This window comes from Coregonus clupeaformis, chromosome 19 (genome assembly GCF_020615455.1).
Source record: "Coregonus clupeaformis isolate EN_2021a chromosome 19, ASM2061545v1, whole genome shotgun sequence".
NCBI lineage: Eukaryota > Metazoa > Chordata > Actinopteri > Salmoniformes > Salmonidae > Coregonus > Coregonus clupeaformis.
In genome coordinates, this window is record NC_059210.1 from 44,783,481 (window position 1) to 44,801,954 (window position 18,474).

Here is an 18,474-nt window from a genome sequence, read left to right on the forward strand (position 1 = left end):
TTGCCTGAGATAAACAGTCCTGCACAATAAACGGAACTACAGTGAAAAACAGCCTGCCAGTGCCTGGTTTTGTCTCTCAATTACCTCCTGTAATAAATGGGTTTTACTGAAAGCATTTTGATGTCAAAGCAGATCAGATTGCTTTGAAATTGTGATTAATTTGTACACAACAGGGAAAGACAAGTTACGCAGAGGTGCATTCAGTTCGCTTAAACGTTTTCTACGTTGCGGAACGGTTTGTACTGAACGACACGTTACCCCAAAACGTTATTGAACAGACTTTGAGGGTACGTTTGCTCTCATTTGGTGGGTGTGGCTTGAAGTGGCCATGCTGGCAGGGTTCCCCAACCCATCTGGTCCTCACTATCTGGACAAGTGGCAAAGTCATAAACCCTGCCTATTTATACAATTTATCTTCTTAAATGTAATCCTGACGCTAACCTTTAACACACTGTGAACCTAATACTTAACCCTAAATTAAGACCAAAACGTTTTTTGTTATCATAAATGTTGACGATATAGCTAATTTTGACTACGCTGCATCCCATCTAGTGGGAACCAATGATGTATATAAACCCTGGATCGCTGATGCTATGTATTGGCCAATGAGCGCTGATGCTATGTATTGGCCAATGAGAGACTTTGAAGCCAACGGATCAGCCATATTGGCACTCCCCAGAAGAAGCAGTCCTTCATAGAAATTAATGGAATTCAATTAAATGTCAATTAAATATTTCAAGGACAGAATTACATGTATTGTTTCTGGTGTAGTGGGGACAGTAACATTAGTACTTTCAAAAAATTATACTTTGAGAAAAACCATTAATATATATATATATATATATATATATATATATATATATATATATATATATATATTATGTTTAGCTCACATAACATATTTTAAAAGTATATTAAGGTGTCTGTAATAGTAAAAAATGTGGCACATATTTAGACATTAAATGCATTTCTATAGCTTCCAAAATATGTTTTACAATGGTGAGAGTGCCAAGATAAGATGGAGGTGCAGTGGCTTCAAAACAGCGCTACCGGGAAGTCTAGTATATATATAAATCATTGATAGGAATCCATGACCCCGCCTTTACCCCAACTTCAACATTCTCATCCACGGATAGGGACGTGTCTCCAGGTCATGTGAAAATCTCACTCCGACTTCCGTCCCGCTACAGTAGACTACTGTCGGGCCCTGCAGAAGGAGATAGAGGAAAGATCACAGCAAGGGCCTCCACACAGAGCAGGCATGGGCTACATCACTCTGCCACGCCGCCTGTTCCTTTGGTGCATGGCTCTCATCTACATGGTCGCCTTCGTCTCCCTCTACCTGCAGATACCAGGTGAGATATCTAGCTAGCTGTCCCATTTAGCTAGCTATGATAGCTTTCTTGCCAGTTATGGTTGTTATGGTATGCTAGCAGCTGTTAGCCAACTAGTTAGCTAGCTACCTATAGCATTGTACTCAACTTTCAGCGCAGTGCACAGTAATTGAAGTCATCAAGCGTATTTAAAGTTTCATAACTTTTTAAGCATTGCTTTTTTGCATTGCTTTGCATCCCCTGTAGCTAGCTATCGAGATAGCTAAGCAACTTGTTACTCTGTTTCAGTTGCTAGCTAGTTTGGCAAAGTATTTTTAGCCAGATAATGGTAGACACAAATTACATTTTATTCATACTTAACCTGACTTCTTTCTGTCTCAAGACACGGGTCACATCTATTTATAAGTAATTTCCTTTGAGAGCGTTTTAACCTGCCTGACCAAGATAAATTAGTTTCATATTGGATTTTTGGTAGATATTCTAATTTTTTATTTTTTTAATAATACGATTTAGGATTTCATTCTAAAATTGCTCTTACACACAGTGTTCCATGACTAAAATGATATATTCTGAATTGGGGGAGGATGGACAAAAATCCACATTTTTTGTTGTTGATATTTTGGAGGGAGGAGGGGTTTCAATCTTCAATAGCTCTCACACAAAGTGTGCCATGACTATGAAAGTTATATATTTTGAATCTGGGGCGGATGGACAAAAAAGCGCCCAAAAATGTGTGTATATATATCAATCATTGAGTGGGACACATTCTATTTCAGTGCCAGCAATATTGGAGGGAAGGGGAGAAATTGTTATTTTGATTTTATAATAATAATAATAATTGGTTATTTAGCAGACGCTCTTATCCAGAGCGACTTACAGGAGCAATTAGGGTTAAGTGCCTTGCTCAAGGGCACATCGACAGATTTTTCACCTAGTCGGCTTGGGGATTAGAACCAGCGACCTTTCGGTTACTGGCACAACGCTCTTAACCACTAAGCTACCTGCCGCCCTGGTTTAAGGAGTAATAGTGTTGAAGAGCTTAAATTAACTGCTGATATAATCTTCAGGGGATGTAGTATTTAATTATGTATTTATCTTTCGAGAATAATGAGTAGGATTTACACCTTCCCTGTCTCTGGTCCACACTCCAGTCGAGTTGGTGGTGGTAATGCACCTTAAGGTTTGTTTCCAACCTTAATAAAACATCCATAGAAGAGGAAGAATCAATTTTGCCTGTTCCCCCGACAGATACAATCAATCAATCAATCAATTTTATTTTATATAGCCCTTCTTACATCAGCTAATATCTCGAAGTGCTGTACAGAAACCCAGCCTAAAACCCCAAACAGCTAGTAATGCAGGTGTAGAAGCACGGTGGCTAGGAAAAACTCCCTAGAAAGGCGAAAACCTAGGAAGAAACCTAGAGAGGAACCAGGCTATGAGGGGTGGCCAGTCCTCTTCTGGCTGTGCCGGGTGAAGATTATAACAGAACCATGCCAAGATGTTCAAAAATTTTCATAAGTGACAAGCATGGTCAAATAATAATCAGGAATAAATCTCAGTTGGCTTTTCATAGCCGATCATTAAGAGTTGAAAACAGCAGGTCTGGGACAGGTAGGGGTTCCATAACCGCAGGCAGAACAGTTGAAACTGGAATAGCAGCAAGGCCAGGCGGACTGGGGACAGCAAGGAGTCACCACGGCCGGTAGTCCCGACGTATGGTCCTAGGTGCTCAGGTCTCTCAGTTGGCTTTTCATAGCCGATCATTAAGAGTTGAAAACAGCAGGTCTGGGACAGGTAGGGGTTTCGTAACCGCAGGCAGAACAGTTGAAACTGGAATAGCAGCAAGGCCAGGCGGACTGGGGACAGCAAGGTGTCATCATGCCCGGTAGTCCTGACGTATGGTCCTAGGGCTCAGGTTCTCAGAGAGAAAGAGAGAACGAGAGAATTAGAGAGAGCATACTTAAATTCACACAGGACACTGGATAAGACAGGAGAAGTACTCCAGGTATAACCAACTAACCCCAGCCCCCGACACATAAACTACTGCAGCATAAATACTGGAGGCTGAGACAGGAGCGGTCCGGAGACACTGTGGCCCCATCCGAAGAAACCCCGGACAGGGCCAAACAGGAAGGATATAACCCCACCCACTCTGCCAAAGCACAGCCCCCGCACCACTAGAGGGATATCCTCAACCACCAACTTACAATCCTGAGACAAGGCCGAGTATAGCCCACAGAGGTCTCCACCACAGCACAAACCAAGGGGGGCGCCAACCCAGACAGGAAGATCACGTCAGTAACTCAACCCACTCAAGTGACGCACCCCTCCCAGGGACGGCATGAAAGAGCACCAGCAAGCCAGTGACTCAGCCCCTGCAACAGGGTTAGAGGCAGAGAACCCCAGTGGAGAGGGGAACCGGCCCGGCAGAGACAGCAAGGGCTGTTCGTTGCTCCAGAGCCTTTCCGTTCACCTTCACACTCCTGGGCCAGACTACACTCAATCATATGACCTACTGAAGAGATAAGTCTTCAGTAAAGACTTAAAGGTTGAGACCGAGTCTGCGTCTCTCACATGGGTAGGCAGACTGTTCCATAAAAATGGAGATCTATAGGAGAAAGCCCTGCCTCCCGCTGTTTGCTTAGAAATTCTAGGGACAATTAGGAGGCCTGCGTCTTGTGACCGTAGCGTACGTATTGGTATGTACGGCAGGACCAACTCGGAAAGATAGGTAGGAGCAAGCCCATGTAACGCTTTATAGGTTAACAGTAAAACCTTGAAATCAGCCCTTGCCTTAACAGGAAGCCAGTGTAGGGAAGCTAGCACTGGAGTAATATGATCAACTTTCTTGGTTCTAGTCAGGATTCTAGCAGCCGTATTTAGCACTAACTGAAGTTTATTTAGTGCTTTATCCGGTAGCCGGAAAATAGAGCATTGCAGTAGTCTAACCTAGAAGTAACAAATGCATGGATTAATTTTTCTGCATCATTTTTGGACAGAAAATTTCTGATTTTTGCAATGTTACGTAGATGGAAAAAAGCTGTCCTTGAAACAGTCTTGATATGTTCGTCAAAAGAGAGATCAGGGTCAAGAGTAACGCCGAGGTCCTTCACAGTTTTATTTGAGACGACTTTACAACCATCAAGATGAATTGTCAGATTTAACAGAAGATCTCTTTGTTTCTTGGGACCTAGAACAAGCATCTCTGTTTTGTCCGAGTTTAAAAGTAAAAAGTTTTCAGCCATCCACTTCCTTATGTCTGAAACACAGGCTTCTAGCGAGGGCAATTTTGGGGCTTCACCATGTTTCATTGAAATGTACAGCTGTGTGTCATCCGCATAGCAGTGAAAGTTAACATTATGTTTTCGAATAACATCCCCAAGAGGTAAAATATATAGTGAAAACAATAGTGGTCCTAAACGGAACCTTGAGGAACACCGAAATGTACAGTTGATTTGTCGGAGGACAGACCATTCACAGAGACAAACTGATATCTTTCCGACAGGTAAGATCTAAACCAGGCCAGAACTTGTCCGTGTAGACCAATTTGGGTTTCCAGTCTCTCCAAAAGAATGTGGTGATCGATGGTGTCAAAGGCAGCACTAAGGTCTAGTAGCACGAGGACAGATGCAGAGCCTCGGTCTGACGCCATTAAAAGGTCATTTACCACCTTCACAAGTGCAGTCTCAGTGCTATGATGGGGTCTAAAACCAGACTGAAGCATTTCGTACACATTGTTTGTCTTCAGAAAGGCAGTGAGTTGCTGCGCAACAGCTTTTTCTAAAATTTTTGAGAGGAATGGAAGATAGTTTTTTATATTTTCCGGGTCAAGGTTTGGCTTTTTCAAGAGAGGCTTTATCACTGCCACTTTTAGTGAGTTTGGTACACATCCGGTGGATAGAGAGCTGTTTATTATGTTCAACATAGGAGGGCCAAGCACAGGAAGCAGCTCCTTCAGCAGTTTAGTAGGAATAGGATCCAGTATGCAGCTTGAAGGTTTAGAGGCCATGATTATTTTCATCATTGTGTCAAGAGATATAGTACTAAAACACTTAAGTGTCTCTCCCGATCCCAGGCCCTCGCAGAGTCTGTGCAGATCCAGGACAGCTAAGCCCTGGAGGAATACGCAGATTCAAAGAGGAGTCCGTAATTTGCTTTCTAATGGTCATGATCTTTTCCTCAAAGAAGTTCATGAATTTATTACTGCTGAAGTGAAAGCCATCCTCTCTTGGGGAATGCTGCTTTTTAGTTAGCTTTGCAACAGTATCAAAAAGAAATTTTGAGATTTATTCTTATTTTCCTCGATTAAGTTGGAAAAGTAGGATGATCGAGCAGCAGTGAGGGCTCTTCGGTACTGCACGGTACTGTCTTTCCAAGCTAGTCGGAAGACTTCCAGTTTGGTGTGGCGCCATTTCCGTTCCAATTTCCTGGAAGCTTGCTTCAAAGCTCGGGTATTTTCTGTATACCAGGGAGCTAGTTTCTTATGACAAATGTTTTTCGTTTTTAGGGGTGCAACTGCATCTAGGGTATTGCGCAAGGTTAAATTGAGTTCCTCAGTTAAGTGGTTAACTGATTTTTGTCCTCTGACGTCCTTGGGTAGGCAGAAGGAGTCTGGAAGGGCATCAAGGAATTTTTGTGTTGTCTGAGAATTTATAGCACGACTTTTGATGCTCCTTGGTTGGGGTCTGAGCAGATTATTTGTTGCGATTGCAAACGTAATAAAATGGTGGTCCGATAGTCCAGGATTTTGTGGAAAAACATTAAGATCTACACAGACCGCATGAGAGGAATGTACACCACGACGAGAGGCAAAGACATTTCGTGAGGTATCTTTACCCTCTTGATAGTTGTAGTAGTAATTATCATTCTTGAAAGTATGCAGATTGAAAGCAAAAACAAATTATGAGCTGTGGATTTTTCTCCATCCTCCCCAGATTCTGAATATATCATTTTCATACATTTACATTTATATTTTAGTCATTTAGCAGACGCTCTTATCCAGAGCGACTTACAGGAGCAATTAGGGTTAAGTGCCTTGCTCAAGGGCACATTGACAGATTTTTCACCTAGTTGGCTCTGGGATTTGAATCAGCGACCTTTCGTTTACTGGCACAACGCTCTTAACCACTAACCATGGCACGCTTTGTGTAAGAGCTATTGAAGATTGAAATCCCAGATCTTATTCTAAAAACAAAAATTGTGTGGATACTTCTCCATCCACCCCTGATTCAGAATATACACTACATGGCCAAAAGTATGTGGACACCACTTCAAATTAGTGGATTCGGCTATTTCAGCCACACGCGTTGCTGACAGGTGTATAAAATCGAGCACACAACCATGCAATCTCCATAGACAAACATTGGCAGTAGAATGGCCCATACTGAAGAGCTCAGTGACTTTCAACGTGGCACAGTCATAGGAGCTGCCCAGGTCAACTGTAAGTGCTATTATTGTGACGTGGAAACGTCTAGGAGCAACAACTGCTCAGCTGCGAAGTGGTAGGCCACACAAGCTCACAGAATGGGACCGCTGAGTGCTGAAGCACGTAGCGCGTAAAAATCGTCTGTCCTCGGTTGTAACACTCACTACAGAGATCCAAACTGCCTCTTGAAGCAACGTCAGCACAATAACTGTTTGTCGAGAGCTTAATGAAATGGGTTTCCATGGCCAAGCAGCCACACACACGCCTAAGATCACCATGCACAATGGCAAGCGTTGGCTGGAGGGGCGTAAAGCTCCCTGCCATTGCCCAACATCAATGTCCGACCTCACTAATGCTCTTGTGGCTGAATGGAAGCAAGTCCTCGCTGCAATGTTCCAACATCTAGTGGAAAGCCTTCCCAGAGGAGTGGGGGCTGTTATAGCTGCAAAGGGGGGATCAACTCCATATTAATGCCCCTGATTTTGGAATGATATTTTCGAAGAGCAGGTGTCCACATACTTTGTAGTGTACCATCTTCATAGTCATGGCATGCTTGGTTCAATAGCTATTGAGGAGAGAGAACCGAATATCCAATATAAAACACATTTTACCTAGGTGTTCAACTGACAGTCTCACAACCTTAGGCCTAGTAGGGGTTCTCCTATGGAACTCCATCCTAAAGTAAACCTTCAGGACAAGTTACTTATTCTCCCTGTTGACAAGGTGTGTGTGTTTTCCAGGCCTGTATGGAAATGATGGCCTGTTACCAGCGCGATGGCAGCTGCGGTACAGTGGTAAGGCTCTCTGGGAACAGCTCCTCTCCTCTCCCACCTTACTGTGGCTCGCACCACGTCTGGGTGAGTTCCTAAACAACATTTTATCAATGTGTTGTGACCAACTGATAATTTGATTCATAAATCAAATACAATCTAACAGTGTGAACTGTATTCTAGGTCTTGACACCCAGACTGCCATGGAGCTGCTCTGCCTGCTGGGGGCAGCCCTGAGCCTGGCTGCTTCACTACTGGAATCACTCAGAGACAGCCTGGTGTTTCTATTTCTCTGGATCATATACCTGTCAATGTACCAGGTCAGTTATACTACACACACATACACACTGCTGTAGCGGGAGCCAGTATACAGTACGCCTGATCTCTGACTCTGCCTGTTGTTCCAGGTGGGACAGGTCTTCCTCTACTTCCAGTGGTGAGTTGTGTGTGTGCCACGCCCAGAGTGAATGCCACCCTGAAGTTGCATGTTAATTAACACCCCAGTACTGCTGTTAGTGTGTGTATGAGACTGAGTAGTTTTGGCAGTCAGCCGATGTGTATGTGTGATTGGTGCTCCTGCTGCTGTGCAACTGCACCCGCCAGGTGGCAGTTTATAAACACAATAACACATTGATAACAACATTACCATAGTAACATCATGATGAAAACACTACAACAACAGCAGCCCTGTCTGGGCATGCTCAGTCTCTGGGTCCTAACACTCTCTCCACCTTGCTCATTCTCCCTCCCCTTCTCCTCCCTTCCCTTTCTCTGCGATGGTATCCAGGGACTCTCTTCTCCTGGAGACTGGGTTCCTGTGTGTGCTCATCGCCCCGGTGACGTCTTTGGGTGGGTGGCGGGCGGGCAGGGAGCACGACCATGTGACCTTCTGGTTGGCCCGCTGGCTGCTGTTCAGACTAATGTTCGCCTCCGGAGTCGTCAAACTCACCTCCCGCTGCCCTACCTGGTGGGGCCTCACAGGTAGCTGTGTGTGTGTGTTGCATAATTGCTCAGGCAGGTCACCTAACTCATCAGACATCTTACTGCCACTGAGACTGCTGTTTCTGAGCGTCTTTCTCTCTCCCTGATGTACCACAGAGACCCAGTGTATCGCTACGTCTCTGGCCTGTGCGTGTGTAACATGTGTATATCTCTCTCGAGCCCTGACATACAGTGCCTTCGGAAAGTATTCAGACCCCTTGACATTTTCCACATTTTGTTACGCTACAGCCTTATTCTAAAATTGATTACATTGTTTTTTCCCCCTCATCAGTCTACACACAATACCCCATAATGACAAAGCTTAAACAGGTTTTTAGAAATGTTTGCTAACTTTATTACAAATAATAAACTGAAATATCAAATGTACATAAGTATTCAGACCCTTTACTCAGTACTTTATTGAAGCACCGTTGGCAGCGATAACAGCATCGAGTCTTCTTGGGTATGACGCTACAAGCTTGGCACACCTGTATTTGGGGAGTTTCTCCTATTCTTCTCTGCAGATCCTCTCAAGCCCCTTCAGGTTGGATGGGGAGCATTGCTGCACAGCTATTTTCAGGTCTCTCCAGAGATGTTCGATCAGGTTCAAGTCCGGGCTCTGGCTGGGCCACTCAAGGACATTTGGAGACTTGTCCCGAAGCCACTCCTGCATTTTCTTGGCTCTGTGCTAAAGGTCGTTGTCCTGTTGGAAGGTGAACCTTCACCCCAGTCTGAGGTCCTGAGCGCTCTGGAGCAGGTTTTCATCAAGGATCTCTCTGTACTTGCTCCGTTCATCTTTGCCTCTATCCTGACTAGTCTCCCAGTCCCTGCTGCTGAAAAACAGCATGATGCTGCATGATCCCTGCCACATCCCCACAGCATGATGCTGCCACCACAATGCTTCACCGTAGGGATGGTGCCAGGTTTCCTCCAGACGTGATGCTTGGCATTCATGCCAAAGAGTTGAGTCTTGGTTTAATCAGACCAGAGAATCTTGTTTCTCATGGTATGAGAGTATTTAGGTGCCTTTTGGCAAACTCCAAGCGGGCTGTCATGTGCCTTTTTATTGAAGGTTGGCTTCTGTTTGGCCACTCTACCATAAAGGCCTGATTGGTGGAATGCTGCAGAGATGGTTGTCCTTCTGGATGGTTCTCCCATCTCCACAGAGGAACTCTAGAGCTCTGTCAGAGTGACCATTGGGTTCTTGTTCACCTCCCTGACCAAGGCCCTTCTCCCCCGATTGCTCAGTTTGGCTGGGCAGCCAGCTCTAGGAAGGGTGTCTGTGGTTCCAAACTTCTTCCATTTAATGATGGTTGCCACTGTGTTCTTGGGCACCTTTTAATGCTGCAGACATTTTTTGGTACCCTTCCCCAGATCTGTGCCTCGACACAATCCTGTCTCTGAGCTCTACGGACAACTCCTTCGACCTCATGGCTTGGTTTTTGTTCTGACATGCACTGTCAACTGTGGGACCTTATATAGACAGGTGTGTGCCTTTCCAAATCATGTCCAATCAATTGAATTTACCACAGGTGGACTCCAATCAAGTTGTAGAAACATCTCAAGGATGATCAATGGAAACAGGATGCACGTGAGCTCAATTTCGAGTCTCATAGCAAAGAGTCTGAATACTTATGTAAATGGGGTATTTCTGTTTTTTTATTTTAATAAATTTGCAAACATTTCTAAAACCTGTTTTCGCTTTGTCATAATGGGGTATTGTGTATTGTGCTGAGGAAATTGTTTTATTTAATCCATTTTAGAATAAGTCTGTAAAGTAAGACAATTTGGAAAAAGTAAGTGTCTGAATACTTTCCAAAGGCACTGTATCACTGAGGCCCTGTGTAGCGCTACACCCCTAGCCTGTGTATGTGTGCCTCTAACATGTGGTGTTGTGTGTGTCTCTAGCGCTGACATATCACTATGAGACCCAGTGTATCCCTACACCCTTGGCTTGGTTTGCCCACCAGCTGCCCGTCTGGTGGCATAAGCTGTCTGTGGTAGCCACCTTCGTCATTGAGATCGCTGCTCCCTTCCTCTTCCTCAGTCCTCTACGACGACTTCGTCTCGGGGCCTTCTACATGCAGGTCAGATTAACTGTGTGTGTATGTTGTAGCATTTTGTCATCAACAGTTTGGGGACACTAGCGTAGAGATGGTTTGTTGGACTTGATCTTGGTCCCCCCCCTCTGGCAGTTAGGTGTTAGTGCAGGTTTTTCTCTGTCTCCCCCTGTGGTATTTAGGTGTTACTGCAGGTGCTGATCATCCTGTCTGGGAACTATAACTTCTTCAACCTCCTGACTCTGACAATGTGTCTGTCTCTGCTCGACGACCAGCATATATATTTCTGGCTACGCAAGAAATACACTCCTACCCCTAACCGAGGTACACACACTCCGACACATACACACTGTGTAGGTAATTTGCATTGAGGACAGTCAGTCAGTTACTGTAGGCAGGAAGTGACATGTACACCCTGGTTCTGTCTCTGCTCCAATCAGGTTCCTCGTTGTGGTGGTGGGCAGGGTTTGTGGTGGAGATCGCAGTCTGGGCTCTAATTGGCTTTGGAACGGTCACATTGTTTGACCTGCAGATCAACTGGGACAAGGGGACTGTCTCCTCCAGGACAGGTGTGCGTGCGTGTGTCAGTTATCAGCTGTAGTAGATAGTCAGTGTTTTGACCGTTATTGCTGGTTGTCTCCTCAGCGTTTACCTTCCACCAGTTTAACCAGTTCCTGAAGACTGTCACCTTCCCCTCGGTCTGGCTGGGAGTACTGTCTCTCACCTGGGAACTAGTCTCTGCCATGTTCAGGTAACACACACCTCTCTGGGAAAGTGGTCTGTTATGTTCAGGTTCTGTGTGTTGTCTAGGCGTGTGTGTGTGTGTGTGTGTGTAGTGTTTCTTCAGGAGGCTTTGGGATACTGCTTTGTGTGTGTATTTACAGGTGTGTGTTCTGTAGGTGTGCGTGTGTGGAGGGGTTCTTCAAGAGGTTTTTGGGTACAGTCCAGTGGACGGTGTTTGGTGCTGCTGCTGTCTCTATGTTTGCCATCAGTCTGGTGAGTAGAACACTCTAGAACAGTGGTTCCCAACCCTTTTCGGTTACTGTACCACCAACTGAATTTTGCTCTGCCTGGAGTACCCCTGAAGTACCACTTCATGTGCGTTTTACCATTAGGTCTCATGAGCCATCTGAAATACTCCCTGTGAATAGGCCAAGTACCCCCAGGGGTCTTAGTACCCCTGGTCGGGAACCACTGCTCTAGAATAATGGTATCTGCACTCAGGTTTGGTATGTCATACCTTGTGTGTTCCAAATCTCGTTCACCTGTATAGAATATGATTCTAACAGCAGTGTGTGTGTTTATCCAGGTCCCATTCACCTATATAGAGTATGACAGTAACGGCAGTGTGTGGCCGGGAGTGCGTCAGGGTTATGATGCGGTCAGTCGTTACCAGCTGGTCAACTCCTACGGCCTGTTCAGACGCATGACTGGGGTGGGGGGGCGGCCCGAGGTGGTCATCGAGGGATCCATGGATAAAGTCACCTGGACGGTAGGGGTGTGAGAGAGAGAGAGAGGTGGTAGAGGTGTATATGGAGAGAGATAGCTTTTTTACCTGTTTGTAATGCTTCTGTTATCAGTACTAATCTGTTTCAAAGCTCAAGTTCACCAAGGCATTTATTTGTTATCCAACTTAATTGTATCCATTGTCCTACCTCTATCTCTCTCTCCCTACCCCCCTCTCTCTCCTCCTCCCTCCTCTAGGAGATAGAGTTTATGTATAAGCCAGGGAACCTCAGTGCCCCTCCCTCGGTCATCACCCCTCACCAACCACGGCTGGACTGGCAGATGTGGTTTGCAGCACTGGGAACACACACACACTCTCCCTGGTTCACCAGCTTAATGTACAGACTGCTGCAGGGCAAGACGGACGGTAGGGTACACACACTTCTTCTTTTTTAGGTTAATGGCAGTGCATTACTGCCAATACAGCCAAATTAACACAAACACACACCTTTTTAATGTCAGTTTACTGTATTGTAAAATATCTTAATACCGTTTGCCTCTCTCTCTCCAGTGATTGAGCTGATCCAGTCAGATGTGTCTCAGTACCCGTTCCACCAGCAGCCTCCCATGTACCTCAGAGCTCACCGCTACAAATACTGGTTCACTAAAACACTGGCTGATGGGTTAGTACATACACTCTCTCACACACACACACACAGAGAGAACCGCTGGGTGATGAGGTAGCTGTTGATTCATGTTGCACAGCAATAATCTGAATGACGACATCTTTATTGAGGCAATGCAGAAAGCATCAGTAAACGGGTGACTCAGTGTCATAGCTGACATATTTTATGTGTGTTGTAGGTCGTATCCTCAGCGCTGGTGGAGGAGGGTGTACATCGAGGAGTTCTATCCCACAGTGCATCTGGGTGACACTTTCCTGGAGAGCATGCTCAGCCAACACGGACTCAAGGTAACTAACTACCCATAGTTCTCAGCAAGCTCCAAGTGTGTGGGTTGTGTGAGTCCTGTATGTCCTGTGAGTGTGTGTCTGACCCGTGTGTGTACGTGTCTGACACGTGTGTGCGTGTACACGTCTGACCTGTTACTGTCTGACCCGTGTGTGTGTCTGACCCGTATGTGTCTGACCCGTATATATGTGTGTGTGTCTGACCCGTGTGTAGGATAAGTCCATCCCTCGGCGTGTGTCTGAGGCAGCTGTGCCCCAGGCGGTGAGGTGGGTGCGCTCTCAGGTGAGGGGTGTGTCTGCGCCCCTGCTGCTCTGGAGCCTCCTCTTCTGCAGCATCACCCTCTGTCTGCTCCGTGGACAGCAGCTGGAGATCACACTCAAGACCAAACCTACTGCAGCCAAGGCTGAACCAAAACCCACAGCTACACCCCACCACACTGAAGCTAAGGAGGCCAATTCCAACGACAAAGACGGCCTAGGACAAAGACCGGAGGAGAGGAAGGAGGTTGATGCAGAAGAGGATGAGAGAAGTGGGGAAGACAAGGAGAGTGAAAGAGAAGATCATGATGTAAGAGACTAAGTGGAAGAAGAAGAGGAGGAGGAGGGGAGGGTTGACTGACGGTCTCAAGAAGTAATTAGTTTCCTACTGACCATGGAATTTGGTAGCCCTCCCTTCCCCTCTCTCTGTCTAAGTGTCCTAGTGCTCAGGAGAAAGCTACCGGTCTTCCTTTTCCTAACAACAACCTTCTAACCAAATAATTTCGTTGGTGCTTTATTCTATATTCGACAATCACTTTTTTTATTTGAAATGAATAGAAATAGAAAGATTTGCAATTATTATTCCAATGGAGAAAATAACTTGTTTTGTCAATGTCCTTGTAATTGTACACGTTTACGTGTGTGTTAAAGGGTGTTTGGGTTGCCACTGTGGTCCTTTGCTTTGCTGCCAGATATGTACTGAATCACCAATTATGCACTTTCCCGCCAAGCGTCTTTCCACGTTTGAAAAAACATCACATTCATAAATGGAAAACGTTTGAATGTTTTTTTATCATTCATAATAAAGATAGGAAATGTATCCATTTGGTTCTTCATTATTAGACAATTTCAAAGTGATCTGACAGAATTGTAGACCAAATGAATGGTAATCAGCATTCTAAGCAACAAACAACACTTTATTAGAATGTTCTGTCATTTGAATATAATACAGTTGACTTACAGATGACAACAACATGGTAAAGGCTATCCAGGTCTGTTGAAGATAAAGCTAATAGTGTGATCCATCTCTGAGGATATGCGCTGGTGTTGCCGCTGTGCATGATCTCTATGAGGGTGTGAGAGAGGGCGGGAGAGAAATTGATTGTAATAGAAATTAATTGGTTTATGAAACATTTGAGGTGAGAGTAGGTGTGTGTCACCACTTCAGAACCCCAGGACAGTACTTGTCGATGAGAGACTGGTAGTATGGCTTCAGCTTCTCTACGTCAGGCATCTCAGTGGTCTTGGTGTAGAGGTCAAACTTACTGTAGGGGTCAAAGGTTAGAGGTCAAACTGACTGCAGATAGGGCAGAGAAAATATATGTCTGTGTGTGAGACGTACTTGAACTCTCGAACCCAGGGCATCATGCGCAGGTCCTTGTCATCACAGAGGTGCATGTAGTCTCCATGGGAGTGCCAGGGGTAGAAGGAATGGAACCGGATCATATACATACCCTAGAGAGGGAGAGCGGAGGAGTGAAGACTTTTAGGTGAGTTAACACTAAGCAGCAGTGTTAAACTAGAAACACAGAGATTTTATAAACCTGTATTCTCTTTGCTAATGTAGAACCATAGACCACCATACTCACCTCTTCTGGCATGGTGCAGTTGTTGAACTTCATGACCCTGTAGAGATATTCTGGAACAAACAACACAGACAGCAGATCTGTAGTGTTCCTGTGTAGGCCCATGTGCCTTACAGTGGTGACTGTGTGTGTATGTTACTCACCATCATGGCCCCAGGACATGAGCACGTTGTCCAGCCCACAGTTTGGCTTATAGATCCCACACTCAGAACTAGAGCGGGGGAGGAGAAGGAAGAGAGATGATGAAACGAAGAAGAGGTTATAATGTAAATTAATTATCTAAGATGGCACATTCACTTTTTGGATATAAGCGGATATAAATGGTATTATGTAAACACTTCTCCAGGCTGGCTTGTAGCCGGTATGTTGTGCAGTGAATGATGGGGTTTGATAAGACCTTTTTGATTAGAGTGGTATAAAGAGAAGTGTAGCAGTACTTGTAGGCAGGGTTTTTGTCATCGGGGTTGTCCACGAAGGTGCTGCCTCGAAACACAATGCCATTCTGGAACCTGCACCCCACTGGGAATGTGTCCCCCACTACAGCCCACTGCAGGACAGGGACACAGTGCAGTTAGCCTAGCGTTGTCTAGCTTAACAAGCCATTTTACCACTGCTGTTAGCATAGCCTAGCATCACAAGCTGTATCAGTTAGGGTAACATTGAGAGGCAGTCACCTGGGGTTCCCCTGACAGAGCCATGATCTTCCCAATGTCATGGATCAGCCCCACCAACTGGAACCAGTCTGGAGAGGGAGGAGAGATAAGGATGGGAGTTGTGAGCCATGTGTGCATGTATACTTGCGTGTGTGTATGTGTGTGAGTTTGCCTTTATGGGGGTGTTCCTTGCGGATGCCCTCGGCGGTCTGGAAGGCGTGATATGAGTTGGGGAAGTCGACGTCAGGGTCGGACTCATCAACCAGCTGGTCCAGAGACATGACAGCTTCCATCACCCCCATCTGGGCATGCCCACAACCTGACCACTCCGAGTGCTGCAGAGGAGAGGAGGAGTGGGGAAGGTTAATGAGTGGTGTGTTCATGTTATCTGCAACATTAGACAATATCTTACATGTTAACAATCACAGTTACACTACTCCCTGTTAAAGATTACTGGGTGTTTTTAGCCTGCTCTCCTGACACACACACACTGAGTTTTTTTGCGTTTGCGCTGAACCTCTCTTGACAGACTCACCTTCTGCTTGACAAAGTCCAGGGTCTGGTTGGTGTGCATCAGCTTGTATGTGTTATACACACGATCAATCAGACTCCCGCTCTGTTACGCACACACACACACACACACACACACATTACATATGTATTGCGATAACCAGCCTTAAAACAGTAACATTATCTTGCAAGCATGATAAAAATGATGCTGCTTTGCTGACCTCAAAATTCCTGTATTCTGTCTTGTCCTTGTCTTCTTGCTCCAGGTCTAAGTTGGGACGATATGCCAGAGACGGGTCTGGACCCTGGAACAGATCGACAGAGGGACAGACAAAGAAAGGAAAGTACACATCTTAACATGGTCAATGTGATAGAAAACACCATACGTTTCAAATAGAAATATTAGACATCTACAAAGTTTTAACCTGTAGCAGTAGATCACACAAAATATTATTTGATTGTTATCAGATGCTTGATAACACCAAGTTAAACTTATGATAGACAGACACATACAGATGTAGGATCTTAATTTGCTACATCAATCCTGCAGAAACAGGCAATGTGAATGATTAATTATGAATAATTATTGGATTATTTTGTGGGTTATATTAATTATATTATATAAATATTGTAGGCGTTGATGCATTTTTCGTAAGTGAAAATCCAGTCTGAAATGTCTAAGTGTAAATTACAAACTTCAGAAGCCCTTTTAAACCTCAAATTCACTACAAGTGTTACATTTTAATAGCTAAATATATATTTTCTCCTTTTCTGCAGTCATACGTACGATATTGACGACCCTCATGGTGAGAGGTCAGTCCGTCAGTCCGTCCGGGTATGAGTAAGTATGGGTCTGCTGGCTCCTCTAAAGTGCAGCCCCAGACCCTGTCCTGTATATACCCCTCTGGTTGAACACTTATGTCATACACCCTTACAGCATGCAGGTAGTGATAGTTTAACTCAGCCCGCACTGAGATAACGACTAACGGGGTTCATCTGGCTGGACGACTCTGTGTGTACGTGTGTGTGTGAGCATGTTTGTTTTCGTGGAGAGAACAGTGAGTCTTTAACTATGATCAGCAGGTATCTGGTTTAGGCTGGTCTTGAGAGTTGTGTGTGCGTGTTTGTGTGCGTGTTTGTCTCTGTGTTATCTATTGAGTGGTGGGATGTCTGGCTTTTTGCCAACAGAACAAACAACAAAACAAACAGAATAAAAACATCCATTGTTGATGCTTGAAAAAAAGGAACAGAGAGAGATCACCAGAGGTGAAGGTCATGCGAGACTGAACTGAATTACCCCAGGTAATGTGAGGTTACCAAAACAAGCCTTTTCTACATTCAGTGTTGGGAAGCTACTCTGAAAATATAGTTTACCAATTACTTCACACTTGGAAGAAGTTAAGCTACACTAAATCTTCCCTTAAGATAGTTTACTTAACTAAAGTTACTTTGGAAAGTAGTTCACTACATTGTGAAAAATGATCATGTCTAAATCTGAAATGTCATGGACTACACATTGCAAGAACAGTTCACTCTGGAGTCAGATGTTAAAGGAATAATCCACTCAAAAATGATGTTTTTTTTTTGTTTATTAGTCCACTGTTAATACAGTCCCAAAATGTTTTGTATGTCAGCAATCAAGTTTTCAAGATATAGTACTTTCAAATAGCACATTTCCACTTACCATATCAGCATTTTGCATCATCATGATGATGTGACAATTTGCTTTTTGAAAGTCATATATCTTGAAAACTTGATTGCTGACATGCAAAACGTTTTGGGACCTATTAATAGGTTTTGGGACCTATTAGCCTATTAAACACTAAAAAGTGAAAATTAGGCAGGTCTGATGCCAAAAAGTTATTTGATTTTTGCAAAGAAAGTTGTGTGTAGTTCCAGTAGTTAGCTACATGGCAAAAACGTAATTAACTACTAAAATTAGTACCAAGTTTTGAATTTAGTTTAACTACCACCAAGCTACCACAATATATTACTAGTTAAACTACATGTAGTTCACTACCCCCCAACCCTGTCTACATTTACTGTACATGTGTATACAGGGCCGGCTCCAGGCATAAGCAACATAAGGTCGTTTAGGGACCCCAGCCGCTAGAGGGCCCCCGACCCCCCAAAAAGGAACTCAGTCAGGGTCTCAACTTACTGTTGAGAGTAAGAATAGTAGAATACAGCAGGTGCACTTTCGAATTTGGTTGTGCATCAGAATTGTTTCTCTTGTTATGCCAGTCAATCAATTAGCTGACAATTAGCGATGATTATGGCACATTTTTAGATTCTTATTTATTTTAATTTTTAGGGGGTAGATTAGCTTTAATGTTGCAGATAGATTGTAACTTCCATCAATGTAATTGTCTGCATCACTTCCAGTCCCCCATATGTTTTATTTCTCTCGCAAATATATATATACAGTGGGGAGAACAAGTATTTGATACACTGACGATTTTGCAGGTTTTCCTACTT

General features: G+C 44.4%; 2 protein-coding genes across 3 annotated transcripts; one reads left to right on the forward strand and one right to left on the reverse strand.

Moving 5' to 3' along the window:
* Nucleotides 1-1,116: 1,116 nt before the first annotated feature.
* lmf2a (lipase maturation factor 2a) lies at nt 1,117-14,067 on the forward strand. 2 transcript variants are annotated; one of them, XM_041837587.2, is made up of 15 exons: nt 1,117-1,355; nt 7,503-7,619; nt 7,716-7,852; nt 7,940-7,968; nt 8,320-8,513; nt 10,422-10,600; nt 10,756-10,897; nt 11,014-11,142; nt 11,219-11,324; nt 11,473-11,569; nt 11,883-12,065; nt 12,278-12,446; nt 12,591-12,702; nt 12,884-12,992; nt 13,204-14,067. In XM_041837587.2, the coding sequence occupies exons 1-15, from the start codon at nt 1,262-1,264 to the stop codon at nt 13,567-13,569; spliced, it is 2,163 nt and encodes a 720-aa protein (XP_041693521.2). In that variant the 5' UTR covers nt 1,117-1,261; the 3' UTR covers nt 13,570-14,067. The 2 variants fall into 2 exon arrangements, with proteins under 2 accessions (XP_041693521.2, XP_041693522.2); XM_041837588.2 differs by lacking the exon at nt 11,014-11,142.
* A 76-nt stretch (nt 14,068-14,143) lies between these two features.
* On the reverse strand, nt 14,144-16,960 carry miox (myo-inositol oxygenase). The gene is made up of 10 exons (XM_041837589.2): nt 16,784-16,960; nt 16,218-16,301; nt 16,022-16,102; nt 15,659-15,821; nt 15,508-15,575; nt 15,271-15,380; nt 14,977-15,044; nt 14,837-14,886; nt 14,590-14,702; nt 14,144-14,512 (listed from the first exon to the last, which is right to left on the reverse strand). The coding sequence occupies exons 1-10, from the start codon at nt 16,799-16,801 to the stop codon at nt 14,404-14,406; spliced, it is 864 nt and encodes a 287-aa protein (XP_041693523.2). The 5' UTR covers nt 16,802-16,960; the 3' UTR covers nt 14,144-14,403.
* Between the last annotated feature and the right edge of the window lie 1,514 nt (nt 16,961-18,474).